The sequence below is a fragment of the Nerophis lumbriciformis genome, linkage group LG05 (assembly GCF_033978685.3).
Source record: "Nerophis lumbriciformis linkage group LG05, RoL_Nlum_v2.1, whole genome shotgun sequence".
Lineage (NCBI taxonomy): Eukaryota > Metazoa > Chordata > Actinopteri > Syngnathiformes > Syngnathidae > Nerophis > Nerophis lumbriciformis.
In genome coordinates this window covers 15326637-15350245 of record NC_084552.2, presented here as the reverse complement: position 1 = coordinate 15350245, position 23609 = coordinate 15326637, and the positions used below count along the sequence as shown (strand labels likewise).

Below are 23609 nucleotides of genomic sequence, written 5' to 3'. Positions count from 1 at the left end.
TTTTTGCGGGTGGCAGTTAAACCAATTCGGAAATATATATACATAGTTAAATGTTGTTACCCACATACGAAAAACGAGCAGGCACCTGCTGCATATGCCACAACAGAAGAAAAAAAAAGAAAAGAGATGGACACTTTTACGGAGCGGAGAAGGGACGCCTCGCCGGGGTCCGGGACCGAGGCCCCTTCCCCCGAGAGGGCCCCACCGGGAGCCGTAGCTGAGGCGATCCGCGAGAAGGGCCCGACGCACGTCCAGGGTCACTACCGCGCCCACCGCACCGACACCCCGCCTCGTCCGCTTTCGCCGCGGCCGGCGTCACGCGCAGCAGGTAAGCAGCTTACCTGCCCGCCACCCCCGTGGCCGGGGGCTCGTAACATGGGTCACTCCGCCCGCGCAGCTTACCTGCTTGCCACCCCTGTTGCCGGGGGCGCGTAACAGGGGTCACTCCGCGCGTAGTGCGCTCATGAAAGGGGTGGGGCTCACCCTGGTTGATATAGAGAGCAGGACGGTGGCCATGGAAGTTGGAACCCGCTAAGGAGTGTGTAACAACCCACCTGCCGAATCAACTAGCCCTGAAAATGGATGGCGCTGGAGCGTGGGCCCATATCTGGCCGTCGCCGGCAGCGAGACGCGCTTGGAAGTGCGCTCAGCGCGGCTCCCATATGATTGCGCACTGGTGTGCGTCTGGGTCGTGACAGCGTGGCACGCGAATGTCTGTGCATTGGATCAGTCTCCTTTCTTTAACAGGCAAAAGCTTTATAACCTCACCATACCTGCCAACTTTTAAATCAGAAAAACCTAGTAGCCAGGGTCCAAGGGCCGCAGGCCCCGGTAGGTCCAGGACAAAGTCCTGGTGGAGGGTTCAGGGCTTCGCCCCCCGACGCAAAATGACTATTAGCATTCAGACAGGTTAAAATGTTGCTAAAACCATCACTTTTCTATCAGTCACAGTGACTTTTCAAAACAAAAATATTACAGCAAAAATCATATGGGTTGATTGACATGTTTATTCTGTAAGCTAACTTCAATAGTTTGAAATTATTTTGACAGTTAATGCCAGTTATCCTGTCAACCTTTCACAAGACTTCAATTTGTTAATTGAAAGTATAAATAGTATAAACACTTTTTACAGTATGTCGTGCTGTGAAATACAGCCGACAGGATTGTGCATGCATGGTGCAGGAGAACAAAGGACTTCTTTCATTTAAGGTTTGTGATAAACCATCAAACTCATTCGTTAAAAGGACTCTATAGTAATATAAAGCGAATTTTTCTGGACATTATCATGCAAGAAAAGTTTATTTTTGGGATCGCGATCACCGCGTAATGATTTTTAAAGGTTGCATTACATTATTAACTGTCCCATGTGATCAGCCAGTGCGATTGGAAGTCCATGCTCAATTATTGCCTCCGTAAATAAAACTTCGGCATTTATCACATCCAAAGAATCTGTTTGGGCGACGAAAAACGTTGAAAGTTTTCCACTTGTATCGCTAGCAACGGCATTAGACTTGTGTTTTTTTGTCCCAACGTGGTCTTTTACATCGCTAATTCCTCCGTGTCCGATCGAAAAATCTTGTCTGCACAAGGTGCAATTCGCGTAGTTTTCACCCTTTTTTTAAATTTTTTTATTAATATTAGATATATAACAACGGGCGGATGGTGGGCGGGTGCAGTTCTGCTCAAACGTTACATCGGGTGGATGGCGGATGGTTGACGACTTTCTGACGCGGTTGCGGATGAAATAATTGCCTATCCGCGCATCTCTAGTACCCGCACTCTTTTACTATGAAGCCACGTTGATGTAACACGTGGCTTGGCATTGTCTTGCTGAAATAAGCAGGGGCGTCCATGGTAACGTTGCTTGGATGGCAACATATGTTGCTCCAAAACCTGTATGTACATTTCAGCATCAATGGCGCCTTCACATACTGTATGTGTAAGTTACCCATGTCTTGGGCACTAATACAACCCCATACCATCACAGATGTTGACTTTTCAACTTTGCGCCTATAACAATCCGGATGGTTCTTTTCCTCTTTGGTCCGGAGGACACGACGTCCACAGTTTCCAAAAACAATTTGAAATGTGGACTCATCAGACCACAGAACACTTTTCCACTTTGTATCAGTCCATCTTAGATGAGCTCAGGCCCAGCGAAGCCGACGGCGTTTCTGGGTGTTGTTGATAAACGGTTTTCGCCTTGCATAGGAGAGTTTTAACTTGCACTTACAGATGTAGCGACCAACTGTGGGTTTCTGAAGTGTTCCTGAGCCCATGTGGTGATATCCTTTACACACTGATGTCGCTTGTTGATGCAGTACAGCCTGAGGGATCGAAGGTCACAGGCTTAGCTGCTTACGTACAGTGATTTCTCCAGATTCTCTGAATCCTTTGATGATATTATGGATCCTAGATGGTGAAATCCCTAAATTCCTTGCAATAGCTGGTTGAGAATGTTTTTTCTTAAACTGTTCAACAATTTGCTCACGCATTTGTTGACAAAGTGGTGACCTTCGTCCCATCCTTGTTTGTGAAAGACTGAGCATTTCATGGAATCTACTTTTATACCCAATCATGGCACCCACCTGTTCCCAATTTGCCTGTTCACCTGTGGGATGTTCCAAATAAGTGTTTGATGAGCATTCCTCAACTTTATCAGTATTTATTGCCACCTTTCCCAACTTCTTTGTCACGTGTTGCTGGCATCAAATTCTAAAGTTAATGATTATTTGCAAAAAAAATATGTTGTCTTTGTAGCATATTCAACTGAATATGGGTTGAAAATGATTTGCAAATCATTGTATTCCGTTTATATTTACGTCTAACACAATTTCCCAACTCATATGGAAACGGAGTTTGTACTTGAATACCATAATGTTGAAATAAATTATGAAGATAAAGATTGTATAACATAATTTGGTTTTATTCTGAATCCAGTGAAACATAATGGTGGTTTTAGCTGATATAAAGACTTTCAGGTGTTTATATATGTTTATGTTTATGTATTTGGCAGACGTTTTTATCCAAAGCGACATACATATAAAGCAATCACTGTAAACATGATCATTTAAGGGAAGAAAGTAATACAAAATATCAATACGAAGTGTCAAGACAGAATAAACTATCTGCTGCTGCAGCAACAGAGACACAGTCTATAGGTCCCTAAGATATATAGATATCTAATGTATTCATACATTGTTTATGTAGGATATACGCATGTATATATAACCTAATCATATTGTTTCTTCAACTTAAAAAAAGATGACCGTTTTTTTCCCCCTTTTCTGGGATTATATTCCCAGTTTTGATCTCGGATGTCTGGTCACTTCTAGCATGTAAGAATATTCTATTACTGTTAAGCAAACTATGAATAATAAAACAAGCCAAAACATGTGTCCTTTATCATAGCCACACGTATGACAAAAAAACGTGTGAAAATCAGTGGTATTCAGTGAGGTAAGATTAATTAAATGTGCTGACAGTTCATTGCTCCTGCCAAATTAATTGCACTGAGTGGAGCGGATCACCACTCCAAGATGGCGGCCATGTGTCTCGTCAACGCCAGCAGGCAGTGGCGCTCGATGCTGAGTCTACTTAGAAGATGTCTATGGCTACCATCACTAAAAGCATCCCAGACCTTTTAAGCCAAAAGAAATATGTCACACACCCTTTGAAATATGCTAACATTTTCTCTTTCTTTGCTTTTATAGGAATTAACGCCGACGGTAGAGAGATCTTCCTGAGGGATATTTGGCCCACACGAGAGGAGATCCAGCATGAAGAGAAAAGATTTGTCATTCCTTCCATGTTTAGAGAGGTCTACCAGAAAATCGAGGTATTACATAAGCTAATAATTAAGGTATTTATGGAATACTCACTGGACTAATTTTAAGATGTGTGTATGGTCCATTGCAGAAAGTAAACGAACGCTGGAACTCGTTGGTGGCGCCATCCGACAATCTATATCCCTGGGACCCAACCTCGACTTACATTAAGTCCCCGCCCTTCTTTGACAATTTGGTAAATAGACAACACCTTTAGTCATCTCCTAAATATATAAATCTCCACAGAAACTAGTCAGGTTTGCAACTTCCAAGGCCATCTTTGACAATTTGCTTACAATCCAATGCTAATTTCATGTGTTTGTGTTTTTTTTATTCAGACCATGCAGTTAAACCCTCCTAAGTCCATAAACGGTGCCTACGTGCTGCTAAACTTTGGCGATTCAGTCACAACGGACCATATTTCCCCTGCCGGTAACATCACCAGAAACAGTGCTGCTGCACGATACCTGTCAAGCAGAGGGTGAGTTACCGAAGTACCGTATTTTTCGGACTCTAAGGCTCACTTAAAATCCTTTAATTTTCTCAAAAATTGACAGTGTGCTTTATAACCTGGTGCGTCTAATGTACGGAATAATTCTGATGGTGCTTACCGATCTCAAAGCTATTTTATTTGGTACATGGTGTAGAGATGTCAGGCCGATATTATCGGATGCGTTAAAATGTAATATCGGAAATTTTTGGTATCGTTTTTTTTATTATCGGTATCGTTTTTTTTTGTTTTGTTTTTTTTTGTTTGTTTTTTATTAAATCAACATAAAAAACACAAGATACACGTACAATTAGTGCACCAACCCAAAAAACCTCCCTCCCCCATTTACACTCATTCACACAAAATGGTTGTTTCTTTCTGTTATTAATATTCTGGTTCCTACATTATATATCAATATATATCAATACAGTCTGCAAGGGATACAGTCCGTAAGCACACATGATTGTGCGTCCTGCTGGTCCACTAATAGTACTAACCTTTAACAGTTAATTTTACTCATTTTCATTAATTACTAGTTTCTATGTAACTGTTTTTATATTGTTTTACTTTCTTTTTTATTCAAGAAAATGTTTTTAATTTATTTATCTTATTTTATTGTATTATTATTTTTTTAAAGTACCTTATCTTCACCATACCTGGTTGTCCAAATTAGGCATAATAATGTGTTAATTCCGCGACTGTATATATCAGTTGATATCGGTATCGTAATTAGAGTTGGACAATATCGGGATATGGCAAACAAAAAGCCATTATCGGACATCCTTAACATGGTGTAATGGTACGTGTGGCCAGTAGATGGCAGTCACACATAAGAGATAGTGTGGTCTGCAACATAGACATCTTTTAAGTAATAATACAAATAATAATAATAACTGGGATTTATATAGCGCTTTTCTAAGTACCCAAAGTCGCTTTACATGTAGAACCCATCAATCATTCACACCTGGTGGTGGTAAGCTACTTTCATAGCCACAGCTACCCTGGGGTAGACTGACGGTAGACGCAGCATTGGCTGCTGTGACGCGAGAAATTCGGCCGCCATCTTGAAGTGGTGATGAGGAGCTGGCGAGCAGCCTAAACTGACAGTAGACAGGTAGAAAACAAATATGTGAAGGGGTGAATGTAGAAATAGTGTCAAAGTGCTTTGAGTTCCTTAAAAAAAAGGTGGAAAAGCGCTGTACAAGTATAACCCATTTACCATTTGGTGTTCAGCGTTTTCCTGCTCAAATGAGCGGACTGTTGAAAATAGGAATCGGGGGATTACTTTTCACCAGTAAGATTTAACATTAATGTACTATTGGTTGTATTTTGTGAAAAGAATATTACCACAGAGTTGAGAAGGAGCAAAGATCTTCAATAGTACTGAAATCGTAGCCGCTGGCAAACAAGAGTATGACCCTAATAGAATACTTAATACTTGAATAACATAAAGTTGAAATAAATGATGAAGATAAAGATTGTAAAAGCCAACAGGGGTAAAAGTTAGGACCACAGTCCAGATTGTGTAAAGGGGTAGAGGGGTAATATATGTTAGCTAACTAGACAATCAGATGGACAGTGGCTAAACAGTATTATACAAGTCTAAATTTAGTCTAGCTTTCCAACCCAATTTTGTGTAGCCCACTTTCGTGAAATGTGTGGGACAACATATGTGATAAACAGGAAAAGGCCCTGCCACACTTACCTGACACAGATATATAGATATCTAATGTATTCATACATTGTTTGTGTAGGATATACGCATGTGTATATATAACCTAATCATATTGTTTTTTGAACTTAAAAATAGCTGACCGTTTTTTTCCCACTTCTCTGGGATTATATTCCCAGTTTTGATCTCGGACGTCTGGTCACTTTTAGCATATAAGAATATTCTATTACTGTTAAGCAAAATATGAATAATAACAGACGCCAAAACATGTGTCCTTTATCATAGCTACACGTATGACAAAAAAACGTGTGAAAATCAGTGGTATTCAGTGAGGTAAGATGAATTAAATGCGCTGACAGTTCATTGCTCCTGCCAAATGAATTGCACTGAGTGGAGCGGATCACCACTCCAAGATGGCGGCTCCGCATCTCGTCAGAGCCAGTAGGCAGTAGCGGTCAATGCTGCATCTACTTATAAGATGTCTATGGACTGCAAGATGACGCCAGTAAATGTTGTAGTCCAACGTTGGTAAACTATGAAGCTGCACCGCTTGATGGTAGCTTGTGCGATATTGTACGCTTAGCTGCTGTGTACAAGATCTGCAAGCTCTTAGTAGCCCGTAGGCTACCATGTTTACCGAATTTTCTGGAGTATAAGTCGCACCGGCCGAAAATGCATAATAAAGAAGGAAAAAAACATATAGAAGCCGCACTGGAGTATAAATCGCATTTTTTGGGGAAATTTATTTGATAAAACCCAACACCAAAAATAGACATTTGAAAGGCGATTTAAAATAAATAAAGAATAGTGAACAACAGGCTGAATAAGTGTACGTTATATGAGGCATAAATAACCAACTGAGAAGGTGCCTGGTATGTTAACGTAACATATTATGGTAAGAGGCATTCAAATAACTATACTAACTATAACTATACGTTTACCAAACAATCTGTCACTCCTAATCGCTAAATCCCATGAAATCTTATACGTCTAGTCTCTTACGTGAATGAGCTAAATAATGTTATTTGATATTTTACGGTAATGTGTTAATAATTTCACACATAAGTCGCTGCTGAGTATAAGTCGCACTCAACTCTGAAAACAACTGCGACTTATAGTCCGAAAAATGCGGTAGCTTTTTGTAAATTACTTTACTAAAGTTCTCCAGTAGAGAAGTAAAAAATCTGAGTATTACAACTACCGTAGTCAGACGTACAGTGCTTCAACATACAGATATTATTATTGCAAAATGGCACCCATTAGCAGACATATTATCTCTTATATTTTGTTTTTTAATATTATGCAAAACCAACTTTTCTTACCTTCTGGTACCTGCTGTTGTGTTTTTGGGATCTCAATAGGTCCTGAAAATTAGCTTGAATCCGCCATTGTACTATGTACCAACGCTGGCTGTAGTCGATAAGCTTCTTCTTTTTCTCTATCTTCTTGTTATGGGACATTCATCTTCCATTGTTGCCATTTCGAATATAAAGTAGTGTAAAGTTTTAACTTGTATCTGTCGGTAGACTCACTATGGGAGTGCTAAGAACTACCGGTGTAGTGAGTTTACATTATTCACACTAGGGATGTCCCGATCCAGGTTTTTGCACTTCCAATCCGATACCGATATTGTTTTTGCACTTCCGATCCGATACCGATACTGACCGATACCGATGCTGACCGATAATGGCCTATCCGATCATGTATTAAAGTTTAAAGTTATTTAGCCTACTTAGTTGTCAGAATCATGTTGAAAAGGGTTTTAGTACTCTTGATAACAACTAGCCAGCTGAATTAGGTGAGTTTGAATAATACACAATGGTTGGTAACAAGAAACTGACCTGTTTATTCAAGGATAAACACAAAATAGACAAAATTATACATGACAAACAGAAATGGCATCATTGAAACAAGGGCTGGGCGATATGGCCTTTTTTTAATATTGCGATATTTTAAGGCCATATTGCGATACACGATATATATCTCGATATTTTTGCCTTAGCCTTGAATGAACACTTGATGCATATATGCATATGCATAGATGCATTTTGATTGATTGATTGAGACTTTTATTAGTAGGTTGCACAGTGAAGTACATATTCCGTACAATTGGCCACTAAATGGTAACACCCCAATAAGTTTTTCAACTTGTTTAAGTCATGATACAGATATATACTATCAGATATATACTATCATCATAATACTGTCATCACACAAGATAATCACATTGAATTATTTACATTATTTATAATCCAGGGTGTGGAGGGGGGCGCCGGATGTAAGTGTCAAAAAGACAGCCAAAAGAGTTTGATATGAGAATAAATCTAAAGTTAAAATATAGGGTAGAAATGCACCCATTTGCAGGAAATGTAGTCTTGATTTTCAACATTTTCTTTTAAGGCTTGCATGTCTACATTAAAACATTCTTCTTCATACTGCATTAATATATGCTACTTTTAAACTTTCATGCAGAGAAAGAAATCACAACTAAAAAAATCACTAATTTTTTCATACGGTGTTGATCTGGAAATTTTTGCCTCTGCATTTTGATGGTGTGGACGTGTGGCACCGAACGGAAATAAGCGTCTCGACAGACGTTATAATATTTGAACAATGATGACGAAAACTGTTTTCTCTGTCGTGTCCGTGTGTCGAAAATTGTTATGCGCTTATTTTTTTATTTGATTTTGTGCGTGGCATATAATTGCTATGCGCAGAGGACGTTTAAACAGTGCGCAATTGCACAAGCGCGCACCTTAGAGAGAACGTTGGTCACACGGCTGCGCTAGCAACACAGCTAACGTTAGCCATGCTGCTACCTCTCTGCTCGGGGAGGGCTTATACGTATGTGACGTATGACGTGACAGTATGTGACGTATGACGTGACAGTATGTGACGTATGACGTGACTGTATGTGACGTGTGTAAGAAGGTGCGCTTGCTGTCTGTGAGAAGCACAGACACAGAAAAGAGTGAGAAGAGCCTGTCGTGTAATGCCAGCAGCTAAAAGCAACTGCGTTAGAATCCACAGACCTGTGGATGTGTTGAAGGTGTGCTGGAAAATGCGGAACGGAAATTATAGGGAGCAGCAGAAAAGTGGAATGTACTATTTAAATAGGTGCGTTGGAAAACACGGAGCAGAGTTTTTTTTTTAACTGGATCTGGATCGGCATTTTCCCATGCCTTGCCGATACGCATTTTTTTGCAAATATCGGTGGCCGAACCGATCCAAATATCGGATCGGGACATCCCTAATTCACACACAGAATTTCAGTTATTAGAGAGTTCTGGTGGGACGGTTTTTCACGGGACACATTGTTGTTAGAGCCACGGATGAGAAGATGCTGCTCCGTTATTGATTGAAGTCAAGTCTGATTGTCATTAAAACAGTTAGCTCCATCTTTTGACACTTCTTCCACACCCGTCCTTGCACGCTACAACAAAGATGACGGGGAGAAGACGCTGTCGAAGTGGAGCCACGTAAATAAGGCTGCCCCCAAACGCAGACAGTCAGAAAGCGACTTAATGCTGATCTGTGAAACATCATCTATGCAATATTTTGACCAAAGAACCACCATTTCATGTTATGTAGACCACAAGGAAGTATTTTACATTTAGAAAAAAATCATAATATGACCCCTTTAATGCGCCTTATAATCCAGTGCGCCTGTTGTATGAAAATAGACCCGCTCATCGGCAGTGCGCCTTATAATACGGTGCGCCCTATGGTCCGGAAAAATACGGTAATGTGATTTGTTGTAAAAATAAAAGCTGTACTGTATTGCCTGACACTGTTATGTATTGGCAGTGTCACCCCACGTGACTTCAACTCATACGGGTCCCGTCGAGGTAACGACGCTGTCATGGCCAGGGGAACCTTCGCCAACATCCGTCTGTTCAACAAATTCCTCAACAAGCAGGCGCCACAAACGGTTTACCTGCCAACCGGAGAAACGGTGAGCAAAAATGCTGCTATGCACCTTAAACAACTTTGGAACCAAAACTGTAACATTCGTAAGTAAGATGTCGACTAGTAAGATGTCGACAAATGTCAGCATTGGTGGCCATCTTTAGGCACTTTCTGTGAGATTCTAACCCTCCCGACTTTCAGGAGAAAGTTGCACTGATTGAGGAGATTGGTATCTTGAAGAAAGCAGACTTCTGAGTCTGTTCTACAAAACTCAAAACCAGTGAAGTTGGCACGTTGTGTAAATCATAAATAAAAACAAATTGAAAGACAAGGTACTTAACGTTCGAACTGGAAAACATTGTTTTGTTTTTTTTTAATATTAGCTCATTTGGAATTTGATGGCAAAAAAGACTGATAAAGTTGAGGAATGCTCATCAAACACTTATTTGGAACATCCCACAGGTGAACAGGCTAATTGGGAACAGGTGGGTGCCATGATTGGGTATAAAAGTAGATTCCATGAAATGCTCAGTCATTCACAAACAAGGATGGGGCGAGGGTCACCACTTTGTGAACAAATGCGTGAGCAAATTGTCCAACAGTTTAAGAACAACATTTCTCAACCAGCTATTGCAAGGAATTTAGGGATTTCACCATCTAGGATCCGTAATATCATCAAAGGATTCAGAGAATCTGGAGAAATCACTGTACGTAAGCAGCTAAGCCTGTGACCTTCGATCCCTCAGGCTGTACTGCATCAACAAGCGACATCAGTGTGTAAAGGATATCACCACATGGGCTCAAAAACACTTCACACTACCACTGTCAGTACCTACTGTTCGTCGCTACATCTGTAAGTGCAAGTTAAAACCCTACTATGCAAAGCGAAAGCCATCTATCAACAACACCCAGAAATGCCGCCGGCTTCGCTGAGCCCGAGCTCATCTAAGATGGACTGATGCAAAGTGGAAAAGTGTTCTGTGGTCTGACGAGTCCACATTTCAAATAGTTTTTGGAAACTGTGGACGTCGTGTCCTCCGAACCAAAGAGGAAAAGAACCATCCGGATTGTTCTAGGCGCAAAGTTGAAAAGCCAGCATCTGTGATGGTATGGGGGTGTATTAGTGCCCAAGACATGGGTAACTTACACATCTGTGAAGGCACCATTAATGCTGAAAGGTACATACAGGTTTTGGAGCAACATATGTTGCCATCCAAGCAACGTTATCATGGACGCCCCTGCTTATTTCAGCAAGACAATGCCACGCCACGTGTTACAACAGCATGGCTTCGTAGTAAAAGAGTGCGGGTACTAGACTGGCTTGCCTGTAGTCCAGACCTGTCTCCCATTGAAAATGTGTGGCGCATTATGAAGCCTAAAATACCACAACGGAGACCCAAGTTGAACAACTTAAGCTGTACATCAAGCAAGAATGGGAAATAATTCCACCTGAAAAGCTTCAAAAATGTATCAATTCCCAAACGTTCATTGAGTGTTGTTAAAAGGAAAGGTCGTGTAACAGTGGTAAAAATGCCCCTGTGCCAACTTTTTAAAAATTTGTTGCTGCCATTAAATTCTAAGTTAATGATTATTTGCAAAAAAAAAAAAAAAAGTTTCTCAGTTCGAACATTAAATGTCTTGTCTTTCAAAGGATTTGCAAATCATAGTATTATATTTTTATATTATATCTTTACAAATGTATTTTACGTGCCAACTTCACTGGTTTTGGGTTTTGTATAAAGAGAAACCAACCTTCCTAATTTTCCAGGAGTGCTCCAGGTGCGTGGAAATGAGTAGACTACTAATAGATCCCTTTCAAATGGCAACAAAGCAAGGGTTTGTGTGCAAGTAGTGAAGGGAGAGGCCAACACCCCATCCACAGAGCCTGACCAAAGCAGCCTTAAATGTTACCCTTAAGTGTTAAAGGGGAACATTATCACCAGACCTATGTAAGCGTCAATATATACCTTGATGTTGCAGAAAAAAGACCATATATTTTTTTTGCCGATTTCCGAACTCTAAATGGGTGAATTTTGGCGAATTAAACGCCTTTCTATTATTCGCTCTTGGAGCGATGACGTCACAACGTGACGTCACATCGGGAAGCAGTCCGCCATTTTCTCAAACACCGAGTCAAATCAGCTCTGTTATTTTCCGTTTTTTCGACTGTTTTCCGTACTTTGGAGACATCATGCCTCGTCGGTGTGTTGTCGTAGGGTGTAACAACACGAACAGGGACAAATTCAAGTTGCACCAGTGGCCCAAAGATGCGAAAGTGGCAAGAAATTGGACGTTTGTTCCGCACACTTTACCGACGAAAGCTATGCTACGACAGAGATGGCAAGAATGTGTGGATATCCTGCGACACTCAAAGCAGATGCATTTCCAACGATAAAGTCAAAGAAATCTGCCGCCAGACCCCCATTAAATCTGCCGGAGTGTGTGAGCAATTCAGGGACAAAGGACCTCGGTAGCACGGCAAGCAATGGCAGCAGTTTGTTCCCACAGACGAGCGAGCTAAACCCCCCTGGATGTCTTTGCTCACACCGTCCCTTATGCCACCGAAGATGATCAAGAGAAGAATATCGACCCTAGCTTCCCTGGCCTGCTGACATCAACTCCAAAACTGGACAGATCAGCTTTCAGGAAAAGAGCGCGGATGAGGGTATGTCTACAGAATATATTAATTGATGAAAACTGGGCTGTCTGCACTCTCAAAGTGCATGTTGTTGCCAAATGTATTTCATATGCTGTAAACCTAGTTAATAGTTGTTAGTTTCCTTTAATGCCAAACAAACACATACCAATCGTTGGTTAGAAGGCGATCGCCGAATTTGTCCTCGCTTTCTCCCGTGTCGCTGGCTGTCTGTCGTTTTCGTCGGTTTCGCTTGCATACGGTTCAAACCGATATGGCTCAATAGCTTCAGTTTCTTCTTCAATTTCGTTTTCGCTACCTGCCTCCACACTACAACCAACCGTTTCAATACATGCATAATCTGTTGAATCGCTTAAACCGCTGAAATCCGAGTCTGAATCCGAGCTAATGTCGCTATGGCTTGCTGTTCTATGCGCCATGTTTGTTTGAGTTGGCATCACTATGTGACGTCACAGGAAAATGGACGGGTGTATATAACGATGGTTAAAATCAGGCACTTTGAAGCTTTTTTTAGGGATATTGCGTGATGGGTAAAATTTTGAAAAAAACTTCAAAAAATAAAATAAGCCACTGGGAACTGCTTTTTAATGGTTTTAACCCTTCTGAAATTGTGATAATGTTTAATAGAACACTTCTATTTTGAACGACAAAATTTACTGTATCAGTGTTACGTTCCCAGTTGTCTCAGAGTCTAGGGATCGTAGGGGAATGCAACATAAAAGTGTATAAACCAAATGAGTTGTAAATTAAAGACACAGAAGCCAAGAATTGAAAACAAAAACTAGTGTTATTGAAAAGTAACCATAGGGGGGGAAGGGGTTACAACAAGACACACTAGCCTAGCTTGGGAATACAGGTGCTGTCAAAGAAATGAACAAAACATACCAAAAGACACCTCTGAAAAAGAAAGGTAAGCTTACTAACTAAAGCTATTTAATTAGCATAAACCAAAAACCTACCTACCTACTCTAGCCAAAGAGGGGGTCCAAAACATACAAGGGTGACAGCCACCACTAAGCCTGGTGTCTCTATACACACACAAATCCTACGTGTGTAGTGTATAGAGGCCTCTGTCTAACCTTTCTAACAATCAGGAACTACACTGACCAATTGCATGCAAGTTAAACCAGCCAACAGGATACTGCTGTATGACGAAATGTTCTGAGTCTGGACCTACACTATTTGAATTTGAATTAAGAGCCCTGCCATTGATGCTTCCAGTTTTCTGCTACAATGTCATTTCACAATATACGGTCAGGACTCTTATCGGGGTTTGCTCTCACCTCTCGCGCATTTCTCGAGAAATCAGGAGAATTGGATGTGGAGCAGGCTGAGGGTGCTTTCATCTCTAATGAAGACTACTTTGTGTTCTCTAGATGGATGTGTTTGACGCAGCAGACCGATACAGCCAGTTGGGAGTTCCTCTAATGATTCTTACCGGGAAGGAGTATGGTTCCGGAAGCTCAAGAGACTGGGCAGCAAAAGGTCCATTATTACTGGTAAAGGATGTCCTTACTTCCTCCGAGGTTAACTTTACCACAATATTGTATTTATAGGATTGACGAATATTACGCAAAGGTTAATGGTAACTGCAGCTTATACTGTATTGGGCTCAGAGCTAAATGTTCCTAAATGTTGAAATAGTGTTTTACATTTCTCCCATATGAATTAAATCAAAATGAAGTCAGTTAAGAAATGTTTTTGTTGAAGTTTTCTCAGATAATGGTAACAAACAAATCCAAATGAGGAACTGTAGGCAGGTCAGGTAGATTCCAGTTTTAATCCACGGAGCAATACAATAATATTTTGCTTTTTATACCATTTGATATGGCATGGAGCCCACTAAAATAAGCTATTTATTGCAGTGGAACCTCAATTTACGATTGCGACTGGCTCTTGAACATAGCTTGTTAAACGGAAAGTTTGTATAATGAAGCAGAGTTCCCCATAAGAATCAATATAAACATGAATACCGTATTTTTCGGAGTATAAGTCGCTCCGGAGTATAAGTCGCACCGGCCGAAAATGCATAATAAAGAAGGAAAAAAACTGTGTTAATAATTTCACACACATATATAAGTCGCACTGGAGTATAAGTCGCATTTTTGGGGGAATTTATTTGATAAAACCCAACACCAAGAATAGACATTTGAGAGGCAATTTAAAATAAATAAAGAATAGTGAACAACAGGCTGAATAAGTGTACGTTATATGACGCATAAATAACCAACTGAGAACGTGCCTGGTATGTTTACGTCCCTAGAGGGGGGGGTTACCCACATATGCGGTCCTCTCCAAGGTTTCTCATAGTCATTCACACCGAAATCCCACTGGGGGTGAGTTTTCCTTGCCCTTATGTGGGCTCTGTACCGCGGATGTCGTTGTGGCTTGTGCAGCCCTTTGAGACACTTGTGATTTAGGGCTATATAATAAACATTGATTGATTGATTGAACGTAACATGTTATGGTAAGAGTCATTCAAATAACTATAACATATAGAACATGCTATACGTTTACCAAACAATCTGTCACTCCTAATCGCTAAATCGTCCAGTGGTTCTTAACCTGGGTTCGATCGAACCCTAGGGGTTCGGTGAGTCGGGCTCAGGGGTTCGGCGGAGGTCAAGACACACCCGACTCATCGTGTAAATAAAAACTTCTCCCTATCTGCGTATTACGGATACGGCAACAGCAGAAGTCACATTGATTTGCAGGTGTGTAATTTGTTGTGAGTTTATGCACTGTGTTGGTTTTGTTGTTTGAACAAGGTGATGTTCATGCACGGTTCATTTTGTGCACCAGTAAAAAAAACATGGTAACACTTTAGTATGGGGAACATATTCACCATTAATTAGTTGCTTATTAACATGCAAATTAGTAGAGATGTCCGATAATATCGGCCGATAAAAGCTTTAAAATTTAATATCGGAAATTATCGGTATCGTTTTTTTTTATTGTCGGTATCGGTTTTTGTTTGTTTGTTGTTGTTTTTTATTAAATCAACATAAAAAAAACACTAGATACACTTACAATTAGTGCACCAACCCAAAAAAACTCCCTCCCCATTTACACTCATTCACACAAAAGGGTTGTTTCTTTCTGTTATTAATATTCTGGTTCCTACATTATATATCAATATATATCAATACAGTCTGCAAGGGATACAGTCCGTAAGCACACATGATTGTGCGTGCTGTTGGTCCACTAATAGTACTAACCTTTAACAGTTAAATGTACTCATTTTCATTAATTACTAGTTTCTATATAACTGTTTTTATATTGTTTTACTTTCTTTTTTATTCAAGAAAATGTTTTTAATTTATTTATCTCATTTTATTTTATTTTTTAAAAAAAGTACCTTATCTTCACCATACCTGGTTGTCCAAATTAGGCATAATAATGTGTTAATTCCACGACTGTATATATCGGTTGATATCGGTATCGGTTGGTATCGGTACTTAAGAGTTGGACAATATCGGATATAGGCAAAAAGCCATTATCGGACATCCCTACAAATTAGTAACATATTGGCTCTTAACTAGTCATTATTAAATACTTATTAATGCCTTATTTGGCATGGCCTTATTATAACCCTAACCCTCTAACCCTAACCAAATAACTCTAAATTAAGTCTTTGTTACTTAGAATATGTTCCCCTAGTGTCCAAAAAACTGTAAATTAAGTCTTTGTTACTTAGAATATGTTCCCCATACTAAAGTGTCACCAAAAACATATAACTTAGTCTTGAATTTGACAACAAAAAAAACTTAATTTTTTTATGTATTTTCAGTGAATGCGCATAAGAAACTGGTGGGGTTCGGTACCTCCAACAAGGTTAAGAACCACTGATCTAGTCTCTTACGTGAATGAGGTAAATAATATTATTTGATATTTTACGGTAATGTGTTAATAATTTCACACACAAGTCGCTCCTGAGTATAAGTCGCACCCGGCCAAACTATGAAAAAAACTGCGACTTATAGTCCGAAAAATATGGTAATTGGTTCTAGCCTCGACAAAAGTCCCTATTTTAGCAAAAGAAAAACCTGCACACTTTGAAGACAACATAATATATATTTATACCATACCGGTATGTATAAATATATATATATTATGTGTATTAACTCAGGAAATACGTCCCTGGACACCTGAGGACTTTGAATATGACCAATGTATGATCCTGTAACTACTTTGTATCGGATGGATACCTAAATTTGTGGCATCATCCAAAACTAATGCAAAGCATCAAACAACAGAAGAATAAGTGATTATTACATTTTATCAGAAGTCTAGATAGAACATGTTAAAAGAGAAAATAAGCACATATTAACAGTAAATGAACAAGTGGATTAATAATACATTTTTACAGCTTGTCCCTCATAATTTTGACAACATAACACAATGATACATGACACAATATGTTACTGCATATGTCAGCAGACAAATTAGGAACCTTTGTTTGTTTACGTACTACTAAAAGATAAGTTTTCTAGTATGTTCACTATTTTATTTAAGGACAAAATTTCAATAAGAAACATATGCTTAATGTACCCTAAGATTTTTGGTTAAAATAAAGCCAATAATGCATTTTTTTGTTGTCCCCTTTATTTAGAAAAGTATCTAAATACATTTTGGTACTGGAACCAGTACTAAAATATTGATATCGGAACAACCCTAGTCCTAATATTTACAAGAAATAAGATCATATTTGTCCCTAAAAAACACAAAACTGTCGCTGAGGTCTCATTGCGGGAAGCCGTGATGTTTGAATCCCACTTTTCTGGGTTCTATCTAGAGATGTCCGATAATATCAGACTGCCGATATTATGGGCCGATAAATGCTCTAAAATGTAATATCGGAAATTACCGGTATCGGTTTCAAAAAGTAAAATGTATGACTTTTTAAAACTCCGCTGACTTAGGGAGAATTACAGAGCAGTTGCGTCTCCTAGTCATACTTGCCAACCCTCCCGATTTTCCCGGGAGACTCCCAAATTTCAGTGCCCCTCCCGAAAATCTCCCGGGGCAACCTTTCTCCCGATTTCCATCCAGACAACAATATTGGGGGCGTGCCTTAAAGGCACTGCCTTTGCGTGCCGGCCCAATCACATAATATCTATGGCTTTTCACACACACAAGTGAATGCCACGCATACTTGGTCAACAGCCATACAGGTCACACTGAGGGTGGCCGTATAAACAACTTTAACACTGTTACAAATATGCGCCACACTGTCAACCCACACCAAACAAGAATGACAAACACATTTCGGGAGAACATCCGCACCGTAACACAACAGAACAAATACCCAGAACCCCTTGCGGCACTAACTCTTCCGGGACGCTACAATATACACCCCCCGCTACTCCCTAACCCAGTGTTTTTCAACCACTGTGCCGCGGCACACTAGTGTGTCGTGAGACACAGTCTGGTGTGCCGTGGGAGATTATCTAATTTCACCTATTTATATAAAATATTTTTTGCAAACCAGTACCGTATTTTTTGGACTATAAGTCGCAGTTTTTTTCATACTTATACTCTGGAGCGACTTATGTGTGAAATTATTAACACATTACCGTAAAATATCAAATAATATTATTTAGCTCATTCACGTAAAAGACTAGACGTATAAGATTTCATGGGATTTAGCGATTAGGAGTGACAGATTGTTTAGTAAACGTATAGCATGTTCTATATGTTATACATATGCGGTCCTCTCCAAGGTTTCTCATAGTCATTCACATCGACGTCCCACTGGGGTGAGTTTTTCTTTGCCCTTTTGTGGGCTCTGTACCGAGGATGTCGTTATGGCTTGTGCAGCCCTTTGAGACACTTGTGATTTTGGGCTATATAAATAAACATTGATTGACATTGATTGATTATAGTTATTTGAATGACTCTTACCATAATATGTTACGTTAACATACCAGGCATGTTCTCAGTTGGTTATTTATGCCTCATATAACGTACACTTATTCAGCCTGTTGTTCACTATTCTTTATTTATTTTAAATTGCCTTTTAAATGTCTATTCTTGGTGTTGGGTTTTATCAAATAAATTTCCCCCAAAAATGCGACTTATACTCCAGTGCGACTTCTATGTTTTTTCCTTCTTTATTATGTATTTTCGGTCGGTGCGACTTATACTCCGGAGCGATTTATACTCCGAAAAATACGGTAATTATAGTCCGCAAATTATGTGTTGTTGTTGAGTGTCGGTGCTGCCAAGAGCCTTGTAATACTCTTTCATATGGTGGCAGCCGGTAGCTAATTGCTTTGTAGATGTCGGAAACAGCGGGAGGCAGTGTGCAGGTAAAAAGGTATCTAATGCTTAAACCAAAAATATACAAAAGGTGAGTGCCCCTAAGAAAAGGCATTGAAGCTTAGGGAAAGCTATGCAGAACGAAACTAAAACTGAACTGGCTACAAAGTAAACAAAAACAGAATGCTGGACGACAGCAAAGACTTACTGCGTGTGGAGCAGATGGCGTCCACAAAGTACATCCGTACATGACAATCAACACCAAAATAGGAGCGCAAGACAAGAACTAAAACACCACACACAGGAAAACACCGAAAAACTCAAAATAAGTCACGGCGGGATGTGACAGGTCGTGACAGTAGACCTACTTTGAGACACTGCATTATTGGCTTTATTTTAATTGTTAACAGCCAAACAATTACACCTATTTAATAATACCACCTTAACATTTGACAACAAAACAAGTATATACCTATTTTAAAAAAAACACCTTAACATTTGACAACAAAACAAGTACCGGTATACACATTTTTAATAAAACCACCTTAACATTTGACAACCATACACTTATTCAATAATACCACCTTAACATTTGACAACCGAACAATTACACACCTATTTAATAATAACATCTTAACATTTGACAACATAATTATTTAATAAAACCACCTTAACATTTCACAACATAACAAATATACACCTATTTAATAATATCACCTTAACATTTGACAACCAAACAATTACACACCTATTTAATAATACCACCTTAACATTTGACAACAACATATCCGACAATTGCGACAACAACTTTTTACTGTCAACTGAGTTTCGTTTTTTTTAACGATTTCTGCTGGTGGTGTGCCTCCGGATTTTTTCAATGCAAAAAATGTGCCTTGGCTCAAAAAAGGTTGAAAAACACTGCCCTAACCCATACTTGCCAACCTTGAGACCTCCGATTTCGGGAAGTGGGGGAGGGGGTGGGGGTGGGTGTGGTCAGGGTGGGACGGGGGCGTGGTTGGGGGCGTGGCTAAAAGGGGAGGAGTATATTTACAGCTAGAATTCACCAAGTCAAGTATTTCATTCATATATATATATATATATATATATATATATATATATATAAGAAATACTTGACGTTCAGTGAATTCTAGCTATATATATATATATATATATATATTTTATTATATATATATATTTTATTATATATATATATATATATATATATATATATATAAAATAAATACTTGAATTTCAGTGTTCATTTATTTACACATATACACACATTCATCTACTCATTGTTGAGTTAAGGGTTGAATTGTCCATCCTTGTTCTATTCTCTGTCACTATTTTTCGAACCATGCTGAACACCCTTGTCTCTGATGATGCATTGATGTGTGGCACGCACAAAAGTGCTTTCATCAAATGCACTAGATGGCAGTATTGTCCTGTTTAAGAGTGTCACAACATTGCTGTTTACAGTATACAAAAAAGTGACTGCTGTTGTTGTGTGTTGTTGCCACGCTGGGAGGACGATAATGAAAGTGCCTAACAATAAACCCACATAAGAAACCAAGAACTCACCCTCCATCATTCTATAGTTATAACGTGATTGGGCAGGTACGCTTTTTTATATTGTGGAGGACCTGAGTCCGCCTGAATTTCGGGAGATTTTCGGGAGGAAATTTGTCCCGGGAGGTTTTCGGGAGAGGCGCTGAATTTCGGGAGTCTCCCGGAAAATCCGAGAGGGTTGGCAAGTATGCCCTAACCCAACCTCGCCCACCTCAACCTCCTCTTGTCCCAAATTCCAAGCTGCTGTTTTGAGGCATGTTAAAAAAAATTACTTCAATAATAAATATGGCAGTGCCATGTTGGCATTTTTTTCCATAACTTGAGTTGATTTATTTTGGAAAACCTTGTTACATTGTTTAATGCATCCAGCGGGGCATCACAACAAAATTAGGCATAATAATGTGTTAATTCCACGACTGTATATATCGGTATCGGTTGATATCGGAATCGGTAATTAAGAGTTGGACAATATTGGAAAATCGGCAAAAAAGCCATTATCGGACATCTCTAGTTCTATCCCACTGAGTTCTTTTGTAGAAGTTACAAAATCAATAGAAACAGTATCTACTTAAAACTCTGCATTTGCTTAGCTGGTATTTGTGTTTCCCCAAAGGGCATAAAGGCAGTTCTTGCCGAGAGCTACGAGCGCATTCACCGGAGTAATCTGGTGGGGATGGGAATCATCCCACTGGAGTATTTACCGGGAGACACCGCCGACAGTCTGGGCTTGACTGGAAGAGAGCGCTACAGCGTCTCTATACCCGAGCAGATCACCACCAGGATGATCGTCGTAGTGACGGTAGCCTTCAAACTCCTGTGTGTCTTTCAAACATATTTGTCAATAACAACGTCTACTTCACAGCTCGACACGGGGAAAACATTCCAGGTACGGATGAGATTCGACACGGATGTGGAAGTGGCCTATTTCCACCACGGGGGGATCCTGAACTACATGATCCGCAAGATGTCGGAATGAGAGCAAGTGCATGCATGTGTTGATAGAAAAAAAGAATCCACCAAATTTTAACTCAAAAATGTCTAGTTCCATTAAATCGTTGCTTCTCCTCCTAAATCATCACACAAAGGAAGGTGCATTCTTCATAGACGTCACTTTCCCGGATTTCGCAGAAGACTCTTAAATTCTCTGGTCTCCCGACTGAAGTTGGCTTGATGCATCAGCGAGTGGGTCGACAAAAGCCTAAACAATTCACAGGGAAAGGTACAAAACCCAAAACCAGTGAAGTTGGCACGTTGTGTGAATGGTAAATAAAAACAGAATACAATGATTTGCAAATCCTCAACCTATATTCAATTGAATAGACTGCAAAGACAAGATATTTAACCTTCGAACTGGTAAACTTTGTTATTTTTTGCAAATATTAGCTCATTTGGAATTGGATGCATGCAACATGCTTCAACAAAGCTGGCACAAAAGACTGAGAAAGTAGAGGAATGCTCATCAAGCATTTATTTGGAACATCCCACAGGTGAACAGGTTAATTGGGAATAGGTGGGTGCCACGATTGGGTTTAAAAGCCGCTTCCGTGAAATGCTCAGTCGTTCACAAACAAGGATGGGGCGAGGATCACCACTTTGTGAACACATGCGTGAGCAAATTGCCGAACCGTTTAAGAACAACATTTCTCAACCAGCTATTGCAAGGAATTTAGGGATTTCACCATCAAAAGGTTCAGAGAATTTGGAGAAATCACTGCACGTAAGCTGCATGGCCGAAAACCAAAAACTGCATCAAAAAACGACATCAGTGTGTAAAGGATATCACCACATGGGCTTGGGAACACTTCAGAAAACCACTGTCAGTAACTACAGTTGGTCGCTACATCTGTAAGTGCAAGTTAAAACTACTATGCAAAAGCGAAAGCCATTTATCAACAACACCCAGAAACGCCTCCGGCTTCGCTGGGCCCGAACTTGTCTAAGATGGACTGATGCATTGCAAAGTGGCAAAAGTGTTCTGTGGTCTGACGAGTCCACATTTCAAATTGTTTTTGGAAACCGTGGACGTCGAGGAAAATAACCTTCCGGACTGTTAGAGGCGCAAAGTTCAAAAGCCAGCATCTGTGATGGTATGGGGGTGTATTAGTGCCCAAGGCATGGGTAACTTACACATCTGTGAAGGCACCATTAATGCTGAAAGGTACATACATGTTTTGGAGCACAACGGAGACCCCCGGACTGTTGAACAACTTAAGCTGTACATCAAGCAAGAATGGGAAATAATTCCACATGAGAAGCTTCAAAAATGTGTCTCCTCAGTTCCCAAACGTTTACTGAGTGTTGTTAAAAGGAATGGCCATGTAACACAGTGGTAAAAATGCCCCTGTGCCAACTTTTTTGCAATGTGTTGCTGCCATTAAATTCCAAGTTAATGATTATATTATTCTCAGTTAGAACATTAAATATCTTGTCTTTGCAGTCTATTCAATTGATTATAAGTTGAAAAGGATTTGCAAATCATTGTATTCTGTTTTTATTTACCATTTACACAACGTGCCAACTTCACTGGTTTTGGGTTGTGTATGACAGCCTGACATCCATATTCCCATGTTAAGTCATTATGAGATAAAACGTTACATTTGAGATTGAAAATTTAAATTGTTAGATAACTTGTGTTTTATGAGATTTAAAATAGGAATGATAAGGGGCAAAATGCCTTCATTGCCTTCACTGTTCAGTATTGCATAGCCATGTGTTTTATCCCGCAATGTTGTCATTTGATCCCATTATAACGACTTAGCATCATGTCTTTTTGGGGACAAAAAAACTGCTTCCATCGTAAGTTGCTTCTAAGAAGATCAAAAATGAACAGAAAAACAATTCAAATGCTTGCATTCTGCACACTTTGCAGCATGGATACGTCTACAAAGAGCAGAGTCGCGGTCGCAATGATCCATTGGATCATATCAACTTAGGAACATCGTGAGACTAGAGGCAATATCATTTTTCGTAGTAGGATTGTCGTTCTTGATGGGGGGTTTTAATCGTCTTCAAATATGTCTTCACTGTACATTATTAGCTTTTTGTGTTCGGAATGCATTTTCGGTATGAAACTAATAATATATATGTAATAAAACTCATGTGCCACTATGCCAACTAAGGATGCTGATGAGTCATTCATGTTGCTGCTCCTTGACCGTAGCGCTGCTTTCCATACCCATCCATCCATCCATTTTTCTATCGCTTGTCCCTTTTGGGGTCGCTGGA

The 23609-nt window shown here is 39.7% G+C and overlaps 1 protein-coding gene across 1 annotated transcript in view; it reads left to right on the top strand.

Annotated features, from left to right (window-relative positions):
* The window catches only part of aco1 (aconitase 1, soluble), an 88110-nt gene extending 66478 nt beyond the window's left edge, over positions 1 to 21632 (top strand). The window contains exons 15-21 of the mRNA XM_061961230.1: positions 3714 to 3838; positions 3919 to 4023; positions 4166 to 4308; positions 9797 to 9944; positions 13931 to 14053; positions 20998 to 21183; positions 21247 to 21632. Coding sequence (XP_061817214.1) covers positions 3714 to 3838; positions 3919 to 4023; positions 4166 to 4308; positions 9797 to 9944; positions 13931 to 14053; positions 20998 to 21183; positions 21247 to 21360 — 944 coding nt within the window. The 3' untranslated portion in view covers positions 21361 to 21632. The remainder of the gene's footprint in view (positions 1 to 3713; positions 3839 to 3918; positions 4024 to 4165; positions 4309 to 9796; positions 9945 to 13930; positions 14054 to 20997; positions 21184 to 21246) is intronic.
* Positions 21633 to 23609: the final 1977 nt, after the last annotated feature.